The following is a 14338-nucleotide window of genomic DNA, read 5'->3' as shown; positions in this document are numbered from 1 at the left end:
CAGACTGACATTGTCACTGGAAAATGTCAATCCAGACAGCTGTGATTGTGAAAAAGTTTGGCTGGTGGAGTCAAAAGTGAGAGTTTGCTGGTTTACAAGCAACCACAATTTAAGACTTAAGGCCATTTAAAAAGAACAGTATACTCTGGGACTGGCTGTAAACAAAGACTCAGAAATAGTAATCAGTAAACATCATTCAGGAGGACTACTGGGCAGTGTGTACAACTGGGGTGACTCACCTTGATAATACAAAGTCAGAGCCTGACACAATGTCTGAAGACGGCCCAAGACAAAGGGGCCTCTAAATCAAGTGTCTTCAAAAAGACACGTAGACACTTTAATATGAAATATTTTAAAGCACCCCAGAATATTCTCCAAAGAAGAGAGCAGTTTGTATTCCTATGCTGGCCAAAATCAAACATTTCCTCAGTCTTAAACCCAATTCTCCTGACAACACGCACTATGTCTCACTTCACTGGTAGTGAATGTATGCTTCTTCCCACTACTACAACAGATAATAAGAAGTGACAGAGAAAGAACCCCAAGGCATTTCTTTCTCTGCCAGGTTCTGGATAGCTTAATATTTGGATGTAGCTCAGCAAGCCCAGGCATGAGGAAATGACGCTCACGGCTCCTTTTCAGCTTTCATGTTGTACAATACTTTGAGGTAACTATTAGATAATTCTTTGGATATTTATTAGGAAAGGGAGGAAACTCCAGAGAATGTGACAAAATAGGTCTTCTGTACTGTGAAAACCTGAGGACAAAATATGCTCCACCACGCACTGTATGCTTTCTACGGAATGAACAGCAATGAATTCAAAAAACAAGGCAGCACTGACTGCTGTCTGCAAGGAAATCAACCAGAGTAAATCTAAAATGAGAAGAAAGAAACTGTTGAATGTCAGGTTTCTTTAAGCACTTGTATTTACTTCACCTGCAATTGAGGCTGGGAATCTTACTGCTCACTGCTTGCCTCCCCCCCCCCCCCCAAGCTTTACTAATGTGCCAGAAACTGACAGAGATGTTTTTTGACTGCACAGAACTACGACCAATAACATTTCCTTGACGCATATTGCTCATGTTCAAAACCTGACTGTTCCACACACTGGAAATGAGAAAGATTTCTACTAGATCAGACTGACAACATGACTTTGGGTTCCACAGGCCATCTGCTTTCCCTACTAGCATACTGCTTGGTTTCTCTGTACAGATGTTTTGAGGCAGACATTGCTCTCTAAGTGCACCTCTGCAAGTTTATGTATTGCTGTGTACTTTTACAATTATGCAGCGTAGCCCTACAGATGTAGAAATACGGACTAGGGGATAACCATGAATCATCATCATGATGTAAACTCTACCTTTCCCCTCCAAATTTGGAGTCAAGGCATCTCACAAACTACAATAAGTGAAAAACTATTTGAAAGTCAACATTGGAATGGAATCAAACTTTTAACAATACTGAAGCAGTTGGAAACCTGTAACAGAAATTAATTTTTAAAAGTTTTTAAAACAATGCCGCACACATTTAATAATGTTTAAAGAAATCTCCATCTTCTGATGGAACAGCAGCAAGGAGGAAGTTCCAGATCCCAGGAGAAGCCACAGAAAAGGCCCTGTCTCGTGTCACCAAAGAAGGCCCTCCAAGGATTTCAGAGCCCAGGCAGGATTCCACAAGATGGCCTGCTTTAGGGTACATTGAACAACTACAGAAAGCTAACACTGACAACAGCGGATCTTTTCAACCAGGCATCCTCAAACTGCGGTCTTCCAGCTGTTTGGGTCTTCAACTTCCAGAATTCCTGATCACTGAAGAAGCTGGCTAGCGCTTCTGGGAGTTAGAGGCCCAAACAACTGGAGAGCTGGAGTTTGGGAATGCCTATTTTAAATACATGTCTCACACAAACATTTATGATTATAATATTACCTTGGATACACTGAATGTGTCCATCTTCAGTTCTAATTGTGAAAGTCTCTCCTGGGTTTACTTGCACAAGGATAACCTAAAAGAAAACCAGGAGGAAAAAAATCTAAATGTCAACTTTATTTGAAATGAATAAATGAATAAATGTGTTTATTTGAACACATTATTTTCCAAAATAAATTGTGCAAAACAAAAATGTTGAGTTCAGATGTTGTATACTGAGTTTATATACTACTCAGTAAGTGTGAAGATTTATAATTAGTCCATAAAATTACAGAAGAATATACTTACCTGCCTACTTTGGCATTTGTTGTTACATAACAAAAATTTTTTAAGGTTTTGGAACATCTTCCCTGCCTGATCACATGGAGTTACCCAGATGTGTTATAGCCATGAGTATCCCATTTTATATTACTTTGCCCCATTAAGTGATTTAAAATTGTTTACATAGAAAACAATGTTTCAAATTCAATTTTCACTGCTGAACTTATGATCAAAATGCTGTTTTAGTCCAGTTCTACTGTCATGCTATTCTTCAAAGGGTTTGGATATATGACATGGGGATCGTTCTTCATGCCCTGATAACAATACATATTATTTACTATTATTTGCATAGGCTCTACATGATGCTGCATTGGAATTTGGATCAGGCATTGCTGCTTGGGAAAAATGCAACAGTGTTAAACAATCTGCCACTGATGTAACTTTTGCAACTTTGCAAGTTCAGTAGGTGAATTTAGGCAACTTCCTTGGGCTGTAATAAGAGAATGTATGTCATTTTATGCTTCCTGGGGCAGATTTTAAAATGATATTCCACTTTGGTACTTTAGCATTTCTATAACACAACATCTTATAGAAGCATTAACTATATCCCACCGAGAGATGAACAACAGGTAGAAGAGTTCTCCATCTAAGAACAGTTGCTGCAGAAATGTTGCCCTCTAATAGACATCATCATCTGATATGCAACATCGGCTTGTGTTTGCTAATAAAATGTGACAATGTGTCTGGGTTTATTTTATGAAAGATATAAACAAGCTAAAATTTGAAACACTGACTGTAATGGATACCATATATATACAATAAGAGACAGGATGCATAATGAGCACACCTTAACACATTTATTATATGGAAGCAGGTTCCATCAGTTTCCATGAAACTTCATCCCAAATAAACAAGATCTGATGGGAAGTATTCAGAGCAGAAAATGGATACTGACTTTTTTTGTATTCAATGGTTTGTAAACAATGCATTTTCTTTGCAGATATACTCACACTATGCCCACAGACAAGTAGTTTGCATCCAGTTTCTCAAAACTGCTGTTGCCTCAAGGCAAGAATGACACTTTGAATCATACCCTAATCTTGCTATTTCCTAATAGCACTGTGCTGTACTGTGCAAACACTGGAAACAGACAATTACTTATTGCCACAAGGTTATTGCCTAATTCCAAGACCGAGAGGGCCTATCTTAGCACCAAGTGTCATGGTGCCCATGCAAAAGGTCGCAAATCCAGTCCTTGCAGTCTATCTCTCAGAGCTGCTGTAGTCAATATAGACAAAACAAAACCCACTAGCTGGAATGATTGTACAGTAAGGTTGATGTCCTCAGCTCTTACCCTTTCAAAAATCCAGCTTCGGCTGTCTTCCTTCACACAAATGTGCATAGCCTTCAGCCTCTCAAATACTAGCTAATACTTCTAATCCAAGTCCTGGCTCTCAGACCCAAATATTTTATTGCCATTATATGCCAATGGTATTTTCAGCACACAGTGCACTTTGGTTTTTATGTTTTTGCTCTCAGCCAATTTATAAGGAATGCTTTGTACTATCCTACAGAGCAAAAAGTCAAAATAAGTGGCTTATTATAGAATACGCAATTAATAATTTTTGCCAGCTTGTCTTCCCATTTTGAGCTTAATCCCTCTAAAACCTCACAAAGCTGCTTTAAACAAAAGGATCTAAAAAGCATTCCATCAAAGGAACTATGACCAGCAAGTTGTTCACCGAAGAGGGCCAGGATGACGCATGGGCTGATCAGATAATATGGACAGAAAGGTCAGAGATGGCCAGAAAGCCACAGACAAACCGTTTGCCTCTTACTAAAAAAAAAAACCTCATTTCTACAAGAACTAAAAAAACAAAAATATGTCTACCTCATTTGTCCAGATTCTCACCCATTTCTGAATCTGTGAACCAGCCAAACATTTCCCAGCTGTACTTCAGGGCTTGCAAAGTTACAATACTACATTCAACCAAAGACTGGAAGAACTGCATTTAGCTCCAAAGAAACCAAGGGCCTAATTTGAGATCTGCTTCTGCTTCAAATATTCTTATTCCCCGCTTCTATAATGTCTGTAATACAGTCGGTCCTTCATAGTTGCGGGTTTGACTTTGGCGGATTTGATTATTCATGGTTTTGAATGAAATGATCTCTCTGGGTCCTACTGTATAATGTATAATAACTGTATAATAAAAAAAGGCTCCACAACCAAATCAACATCACAAAGACAGTCCACTCCAGAAGTGGCACCTTTCTTTTAAATACCGTAGAATCTCACTTATCCAACACTCGCTTATCCAACATTCTGGATTATCCAACGCATTTTTGTAGTCAATGTTTTCAATACATCGTGGTATTTTGGTGCTAAATTTGTAAATACAGTAATTACTACATAGCATTACTGCGTATTGAACTACTTTTTCTGTCCAATTTGTTGTATAACATGATGTTTTGGTGCTTAATTTGTAAAATCATAACCTAATTTGATGTGTAATAGGCTTTTCCTTAATCCCTCCTTATTATTTATTTATTTATTTATTTTCCAAACTTATATGCTAAAAGCACCTTTTGAAACATCAACAACAGAACTCAAAAGCCCGTCGAAACAGGTATATCTTACATGCCCTGTTGGATATTATCCAACATATTCGCTTATCCAACGTTCTGTCGGCCCGCTTATGTTGGATAAGTGAGACTCTACTGTACCAATACATGTTTTAGGTTGACCTTTCTTAATCAGGATCATATTTCCTTATTCTGTTTATACATTGCTGTTATATATCAATCTAGTGTATAAACTGTTTTGAAATGTTTACTGTTTTACTTCGTATGACATATAGTTTAGAATGTTAAAGAGGTTTTATTAGATTGTGTGGCATTTATCATATATAAAATGACATTAAGAGGAAGCTCAGCCAAATGAATGCTTTACTTGGCAGCAGCTTAACATATAAAGTAAACATACCTTCCTAGAGGTAACCAAATAATGTTTGCTAAATCATTTCTACAAAGTGGGATTTCAAAATAACCTTTACCAGAAAACTCACTAAATAAATTTCCCAGGGAAAAAAATCTGGGCAAACTTCACTGGTATTTGTTTTGTGACCACCAGCTGTTTCTTTTGCAAGAGAATTTCATTAGGAAGTTATTCAACTTCATTCATTTAGAAAGGTTCTCCATTTCACAAAAATTATGTGATTAACCAGTTTTCTCAACATTTTAGAAACATCTCACTGAACAGAGGTCGCTGATGAAAAGGCCAAGATTTCATCATTTTCCAGAACTGTTAAGCAAACTACATTCTACAGTGATTTAAAAATGTGCAAACAATGCATTTTTATAGAAAAACAGAGTATCTATTTTACAGCTCAGAGAAATATATCAGAAATCCCTTTGGTGTTTATACCTGTGAGCAAGTGACTTCAAAAAACGAAAATGATGGGCCATCTTGGTACAACCACATTACAGTAAAGACATGCCTACTCCAGCATTTCTTAAAGACTAATCAATACTGCATACTCTTTTGTATTAAAGCACAAGTAATAGAGACCATACTACTAACAGAAAATAGTAGTGATTATTGGAATGATTACTGAATAAAATAAAGGGAGGGAATCCAAAGACAGGTTTGCAGTTGAATATTAAGGTACAAATAATGACCACAGATTAATTACATAAATTTGTAATAGATGGTGTAGATATACAAATAGTTCAAGATGCTCAACATTTCTCCAAATGGAGAACATAGTTAAGAGATCAGAAAGAGCAGAACTTGCAAACTATGAAGGAACCAGAGAAGATCCTGGAGTGCAAATAAACTGCATTATGTCACAAGTACAACCAAAACACTGGATCTGTATCTCTCTAATTCCAGCTGTCCATTCCAACCAACAAAACTCCAATTTTCAACAACTCAGCAAAATTTCAAATGCAATTTGTGATATGGCTAGGAAATCCATCACTCAAGGTTTTACCACAGGGGCCTACTTAAATTAGTTTTCTCAGATTACAGCCTCAGTGCCAGGCTACAAAAATAATCTCCACTAAATATCTTCCATTTATTACCTACAATTATGAATGGCCTTACTGAATCTGATTAAACCAAATATAAAATGTGCAAATGCATTGCCCCTCCATTGTGTAACAGCATAATCAAGCCAGAGGGAATACAAATTTTAAGTGAAAATATCTGAAGCAGCTTTTAATTTCTATCCAGCCACCATAAAACATTAGTGTACCAACTGCCTCAAAAACAAAGAGCAAGCAAGATCAAAATGATCCGTCAGCAAAATCTACTTTTAGAATATCACAGAGTAGAAACCTTCAGGAGTTGAATTTATGCAAAGAATCTAAATTAGAAACTAGTCGTGAGGTACCATTCTGTGCCTGGTAGCAAAAGCTTGAGAGATTACTTTCAGCTCCTTGAACAAAGACTTTAATATGTTTAGACTACATGTCAAAATACCACTCTAAATATGTGGATACACTGAGTATAATGTGGCCTATAATACTTCTCTTACTGCGTTTGTGAAGACCAGGTATTTCTCCTAAAACATCAATTCTTAGAAAAATGTAGAAATCATGCCAAACCATATGTTTCTGCTACTCACAGTTAACAATCTTCGATTTCTCTTTATTACCAATAGTCATGATTCTGGGAGATTGAATGAAGAAATCAGATAAACTACAGTTAATATTGAAAACCTTGATTGATTTTTCTATAAGGCAGGTCCACTTGCCTGTTGCGTAGTGTCCCCATTGACCATATGAGGTAGAAGTGGCACTTCATTCAAAATAGGTGTGGCTTCTAATGGAGGTGGCTGGTCTGCCATCATAGCTGAAATGACGGTTCATTCATTAATGGTTTCTCTCACCACAGCCACCTGGTGAAACAAAACAGTCCCAAAAGTCAGACAACTTTTATTAAGGTACAGAAAGAATTGTCTCTGGCCTTTCGGCTCAGAAAGACACTCAGAAAAGCTCAAGAGCAGAAGGTCAAATCTTTACAGAAGAGGAAATATGTGGACTTACCAACAACACACTTACGATGAACAGCTTTTAAAAGAAACACACAAGTTAACTTGACTAACTTTGGTTTGTGGATTACGTTTTATGTAAATAGATCTTTTTTTCTTTCCATCTTTTCATCATTCCGCATATCCTCTGTAATGAGTAAGACAGAGAAAATGCTGCACTTGAATTCTACCCTGCCTTGCTCTTTCCTACCTTTATCCTGTTCAAGGGATAAGAATAAGTGAAAACTGAACCCCATAAATAACTATAATTTTACTTTCCATGAATTGTCTTCTAATCAGAAAGAGTGGCCAATTTTACTTTTCCTAAAATGTTTAAAACACCCGATATTCTAAGCAACCATTTCAGACACACCTTAAAACTTTTATTAATGTATTTTAAAATCACTTTATAATTTTAACAGATTTAAGGTAAAGGTAATTTTCCCCTGACCTTAAGTCCAGTCGTGTTTGACTCTGGGGGTTGGTGCTCATCTCCATTTCTAAGCCGAAGAGCCGGCGTTGTCCATAGACACCTCCAAGGTCATGTGGCCGGCATGACTGCATGGAGCGCCGTTACCTTCCCGCTGGAGCGGTACCTATTGATCTACTCACACTGGCATGTTTTTGTACTGCTAGGTTGGCTGGAGCTGGAGCTAACAACAGCCACTCACGCTGCTCCCAGGGATTGAACCTGGGACCTTTCGGTCTCCAGCTCAGTGCTTTAACGCACTCCGCCACCGGGGCTCCAACAGATTTAACTGCTTTTAATAATAATAATAATAATAATAATAATAATAATAATAATAATTTATTTTTCTATCCCGCCACCATCTCCCCGGAGGGACTTGGGGCGGCTAACAAGAGGCAGAGCCCAACACAGAAACAAAGAATAACAAATTAAAACACATATCAATAACTAAAAAAATTAGTACAACAATCAAGTAAAATAACCAGTTAAAAACATACCATATCATAAAACATAGAATGACCAAGTAAGTTTAGGCAATAATATCAATATCACCACTATCGATAAAAGGGTCAAGCACAAGAAAATACATAATTCCAAGGGCTTTTGATAAAGTGCATAGACAAGTGTCAGAGAGACGGCTGGGATAATGTGGGGTAGGATAAATAGGAAGGAAATAAAGTGCTGGAAAGTATGCATCAGTTGTAGGGGTCTGTCAAATTGGTGGTTATTCATACACAAGCTGGCAGTGCCATGTCTTCAGCTATTTGATAAAGACAGACAGGGTTGGGGCCAGTCTGATCTCCCTAGGAAGGGAGTTCCAGAGCTGAGGGGCCACTACAAAGAAGGCCGTCTCCCTCGTTCCAGCAAGCCAAGCCTGTGATAGTGATGGGAACGAGAGGAGGGCCTCCCCTAAAGATCTAAGAGATTGTGCAGGTTCATAGGGAGAAAGGCGGTAGGTAGACGGGTCCCAAACTGTTTAGGGCTTTATAGGTCATTACCTGCACCTTTTATTTGGAGAGTGAAGACAGAACCTGCACTATTTCACTCCCAACACTGGAAAGCACTGGATATATGGGGTTATGCACTAGCTTTCCTACAACACTTATCTATACCCTTCCCATGGCATACATTTCGCAAACATTAAAACAGAGATTGTTTCCTCTATATCAGTGGTTCTCAACCTGAGGGTTCCCACCCAGGTGTTTTGGCCTACAACTCCCAGAAATCCCAGCCAGTTTACCAGCTATTAGGATTTCTGGAAGTTGAAGGCCAAAACATCTGGCAACCCACAGGTTGAGAACCACTGCTCTATATGGTAAGCCAATGTAATACACAAATCTTTCAGAATTCACAGATTCTACATTCAAAGAATCCAAGAGTTGAAAACATTCGAAGTAATGATATAAAACAGGCGTTGATACACCATTTTACTATAGCATGGAATATAATGTGATGAGCATAAATAAATTTTGGCGTCCACAGGGGATCCTGGAATTAAACCCCAGTAGATGCCAAGGACTCATTGTATTTTACTGTCAACATGTAAAAAAAGCACTTTTGGGTAAAGGATATAGTACACAAGAACTGCTCAGGAGACTCTTCTTTTAATGATATCTCTTTCTGCTCCCTATCAACCCATCTGTCAACACACAGGAAAACACCACAAGTAAGGAAGAGCCCTTTGAGACAGAGCAGCAGAGCTAAACAAGCATTCAAATGGTTAGTTTAAAAATAAAACTAGTTGTGAAAAACATGCTTAAAATATTAGAGTTGCAGGTGGCAACAGGAGAAGGAGGATACAGATGGTATTTTCCAAAATCAGTCTGCTCACATGGTATAAAACTAAAGACTATTTTTTCACTGAGAGGGAGAGAAAGTATATGCGTTTGTGTTTCTATCTATATATTAATGTGAACATGCTAGGAAATAAGTTTCAGGGACATTATTTATATAAATATGTAGGCTTAGCCCATCCCAGTGCCCCCAGACAGAATACAAGGATAATATACTTGAAGTCGCTGAAATAATCTCTGTGGCTGAGTAGAAAGGAAATAGCGAATACAACACAACTCATGATACTGGCTGAAAAATCCATACACAGAGACACATTCTAGTTTTTCAAAGATACATTGCATGCTCTTAAGGCACATTCATTTTAGTCATCCACAGATGTTCAAAATGAGAACAAAACATAATGGTGTTTTGCCAATACTAGATATGAATCCGGTTGAACTGAAAACAAAGGCAGTTTATGAACAACTATGGTAAATTGACTATAGCCCACAGTGGCATGTCCAGAGGAAGTGTTGTTTAGGGAGGCGACAGAAATCTTGAAGGGTTTCCCCCACTCATTGCTTCAAAAGGCAGGCACAATGATTAAAACCTACATTTTGTGTATCACATTTTCTCCACAATTGAAAGATAAGGTCAATGAAAGGCAGACCTAATCTCAGCCTTGGGAATCATAGTGCTATTGACAAACCCAGAACAGCAAGAGAAAATACAGTACATTTAAAAAATGAAGACTCTCGTTTTTATAAAAAGAAGTATGGATGATGTTGGTTAATGGCTGCAGGAAAACACAGAACTTTGGTTTCTTCTGGACTTCAGAAAGCATTCTGTCCACTATTCATCCTCTGAAGAACAAAGAAGCTTGCAAAGACACACATTTTAGGACTACCTTTAATTTGAAAGCAGCTATATATATCAATTCCAGTAAAAGATGACAAAATACTTCTACCAGTGTGAAAATCTGAAGCCACCAGGGTCCTTTGCTACTTTACGCCTATCCCCCAGATAAACACATCTGTAACATCTTGTCAAACTCCTTTTGAAAGACCCTCTCTACACTGGCACAGGACCACACATGAACACTTCAGGCAAATGGGTTTCCCTATTGCAAAATGCATGGGAGGACAGAAAACAAGCCTTTTGAGGGCCACCATCTGTTCATAATAGTAATCTGTTCATAAACTAAAGATACAGTTTTTATTAAATCTTTAGAAATAATTTTGAGTAATTCCCAAGATACCTTATATGCACCTCCCTCTCTTTAGTATATAATAGTTGGCTCCCACCCAGAAAAGCACCACAAGTTCAACTGAGATATTGGAAATATTGCTCAGGCCTTGCCCAACAAGCAAGTCCAGTCATACATTTTTTTATAAATATTCACAGATGGAAAATGCCCACATAATTAATATGTGAAACAGCTTTGGCCGTGATGGGGAGAAACCACTGCAGTTTCTAAACCTTAAATTCCTGAGATACAAATACTCTCTCTCTCTCAAAGAAGTTTCATATATAGGATTCTCTCATAGACAGGCTCCTTGCTCTTTAAAGCCAACATAAGAAGGGCAACTTTGTTGTAAAAAGAGTGACAAAGTTCTGTTATGTAATTACACCCTGAAAAGTTTCTGCTCCATCAACCATATTAATGGCAATAGGGCCATAAACACAACTAGTCCTTGTCATAACAAAGCAAGAGCCAAGAAGCCAGGATGATCAGGTCATAATCTTTGGGAGAAATCAGCTGAAGTAACACTTTTGTGGAGGTCAGCTTCATGACTGGTTGTGTTGCCTTAAAGGCTAGGAATCACACATCTTGGCCTTTTGGTAAAGAATCAGGTTCCAATGTGATCTCAAGAACAAACTAAAGGTAAGGGGAAATAACTAGAGGTATTAGGAAAATGCCATGGCTTTGAAACTGGAACATGTTACAAGAACACATTTGTGTCTTGAAGATGGTTACTGCAGAATTTAGGAAATTCATTACAGTAGTCTATTTACTTTATGGGTTGATCCCAGTAATGTTTGAAATGGCAGACATTTCAGTTTTATTTTAAGGACGGTAACAGAATGATACAACCAATTCCTGAAACCTTAGATAAAATTACTCACCAGAGAGAAGACAAAGTGGAAAGAAAGGAACCAAATCTAGTCACCTGGTTATTTGTGATTACCATAGTCATTGGACAAGAAAAAAAATAGAATTTTCCCCTGCTTTACTCTTAGCCTAATGGTGATACAAAATTAAAAAGGAATACTTTACACATAGCTATAGCCCCTACTTTAAGAGAAACCACAACAATCATCCCTCCACATTTGAGGTTTTGACTTTGGTAGATCTACTGATTCTCAGATTTTATTTAAAACGTTCTCTCTAGGAATCTCTAGGTTCTCTGGCGTAATTCTATGGTCAGCATCCTGTGGAAGTCAACCACAGAGCTATGATGGACTTAAACATTCCTAGAGAGATTTTTCTCTCAGTTAAAAAATAGCCATTTCTTTAACCCCAGGGTTTCACTTTTATGGGGATCCTGAGCCCCGGTGGTATAGTGGGTTAAACCGCTGAGCTGCTGAACTTGCTGACCGAAAGGTCAGTGGTTCAATCTGGGGAACGGGGTGAGCTCCCGCTGTCAGCCCCAGCTTCTGCCAACCTAGCAGTTCGAAAACATGCAAATGTGAGTAGATCAATAGGTACTGTTCTGACGGAAAGGTAACGGCATTCCATGCAGTCATGACCTTGAAAATGTCTATGGGCAACATCAGCTCTTTGGCTTAAAAATGGAGAGGAGCACCAACACCCAGAGTTGCACACAACCAGACTTAATGTCAGGGGAAAACCTTTACCTTGTGCCCCCATCCCCAGTGAACGCAGAATTATTTTTTTCCTATGGGAAGTTAAGAAGGAAAAAAAACCTTCCAAACATCAAATGGAAAGAGTAATAATTAGGAGACTATCAAAATACAAAAAAGGATAATAAACAAATGTCTACTAGAAAATATTATTTAATCACAAAAAATAGTTTGACTGAAATATTCAACAAGTTGACGGAGGAGGGAATGTCCTTGAAACAGGCAGCTGCTGAACACAGCGCAGGAGAGCCTTGCATTTGTTCCACTGTCAAAATCACCCTGAATCATCTGTTGCTTTACAGGAAAATCTCCATCTGTTCCAATCAAGGTTAAACTATTTTTGTAAGCGAGGGAAGAGTATTGATTATTTGCTTTTAGCCATGGACATTATGAATTGCTGTAATTATGATAGTTGAAATGAGTAACATGGAGGGAAAGATCTCTACGGAATGCTCTTTATAATAGAAAAAAATCTGAAATATCTGGATGCTATATTTTGCCACAAAACATCTCCACTTCCAAGGACTGTTACATAAATTTAATTAGCAGTGCAATTGAGAATATCAAATAAACAGGAAATGTTCAAGTTCCAATTCATTTTCCCCGTTTGGCTTAATATGATCAGGAAATCAGCTATAACTGTGGAGATATAACTTTTCCAATGTGATAAAAAATAGTAGGAACAGTTTTAGTATCTTCAGGGTCTACGCAACCCACTTATTGCCATATTAATATTTTAAACTCACTCTTCACTGCAGCACAAAGGAAGAGGATGAATGAAAACAAAATAATGCATACAATGATACTGCAACAAACAGCAGTGTGCTAGTTGTGTGAAGGATAGTCATGTAACTTCCCCATGTCAAAATCTACCCACAGTGTTCCTGTCTAATTAGGATTCATCTTAAATCTGCTGGCACTCCTTCAGTCCAGCCTACAACACTCACCTGATATATAACAGAGATAATTTACTGATGGTGCCACACTGATGTTTAAAACCATAACAGACACCACAGAGCCTTTATGTCAGTGGTTCTCAACCTGTGGGCCCCCAGATGTTTTGGCCTTCAACGCCCAGAAATCCTAACAGCTAGTAAACTGGCTGGGATTGTTGTAGGCCAAAACACCTGGGGGCCCACAGGTTGAGAACCACTGCTTTATGCAATCCAAAACTATAAAGGTAATGGAAAAGGTTAGACATTCCAAGACTACTTCCTAAAATTTATGATAAATCAATGTAGGGAAATTTAGAGCTAAACTGCAAGAACAGCATAACTTTTTGTTATTGATCTTTAAGCTCTGCTTCAAGATGGTGGTTATATCTAGCAACTTCAGGACTCCTCTTGTCTTACTTGAATAACACACTGTTCAATTTCTGATGTTGAAGGTACTCTATATCTTATTCCTATCCTATAGAATTGTTCCAGCAGGACTGAAGGTTCATAAAAAAGCAAGAAAATCAGCAGAGTTCCACTACCCAGAGAGCCATATGGTGTGGCAGACTGAATCCTGAATTACAACTCTAGATACCAGGTTTTGAATCCTCGCTTGGCCTTGGAAAACCATGGTATCAGCCTGCCTGTTTTCCATCCCATGGCACTTCAAGGAACCCATCTCATGAAAAGGTCCTTGGAAGAGACCAAGCCAGTGACTTTCTCCATCTCACCATGGCAAGGCCATAACTTGAATAAGAGTACCAGACATATCAAATAGCAAATTCCCTAACAGTGTTTAAGAATCCTTCACAGTCTAGCTGTCTTCTAATATTTTGGCTACTGGGAAAACTTCAAGATTCAAACAGCATTGTTTGGGATAGGGATTTAGAAAAATGTGTATAATATTGTTCAATTTCTCCACTTCAGAAAACTCAAGTCAATGAAAAATAAATTTTAACCAAGACAAGATCTGTTTTCATGTTCAGAGGTTAAGGTTTATCCTTATCACTGAAGAAAAACTGTGACCTTCACATGTCTCAGCTGATACAGACATGTTTCCCTCTTTCCAGCTGAT

At 38.1% G+C, this 14338-nt stretch overlaps 1 protein-coding gene across 2 annotated transcripts in view; it reads right to left on the bottom strand.

Moving 5' to 3' along the window:
• Nucleotides 1-14338, bottom strand: part of fndc3a (fibronectin type III domain containing 3A) — a 55191-nt gene that overhangs the window by 28324 nt on the left and 12529 nt on the right. Inside the window, exons 2-3 of one of the 2 annotated variants that reach the window (XM_003223389.4) lie at nt 6946-7089; nt 1928-2003 (exon numbers count right to left, since the gene is read on the bottom strand). In XM_003223389.4, the coding sequence (XP_003223437.3) occupies nt 1928-2003; nt 6946-7041 (172 nt within the window). In that variant the 5' untranslated portion in view covers nt 7042-7089. The remainder of the gene's footprint in view (nt 1-1927; nt 2004-6945; nt 7090-14338) is intronic. The other variant, XM_062963662.1, reaches the window with a different exon arrangement.

Source organism: Anolis carolinensis, unplaced genomic scaffold (genome assembly GCF_035594765.1).
Source record: "Anolis carolinensis isolate JA03-04 unplaced genomic scaffold, rAnoCar3.1.pri scaffold_12, whole genome shotgun sequence".
In the NCBI taxonomy this organism is placed as follows: domain Eukaryota; kingdom Metazoa; phylum Chordata; class Lepidosauria; order Squamata; family Dactyloidae; genus Anolis; species Anolis carolinensis.
Note: the sequence above shows the minus strand (reverse complement) of the source record. Positions and strands in the feature narration are given on the sequence as shown.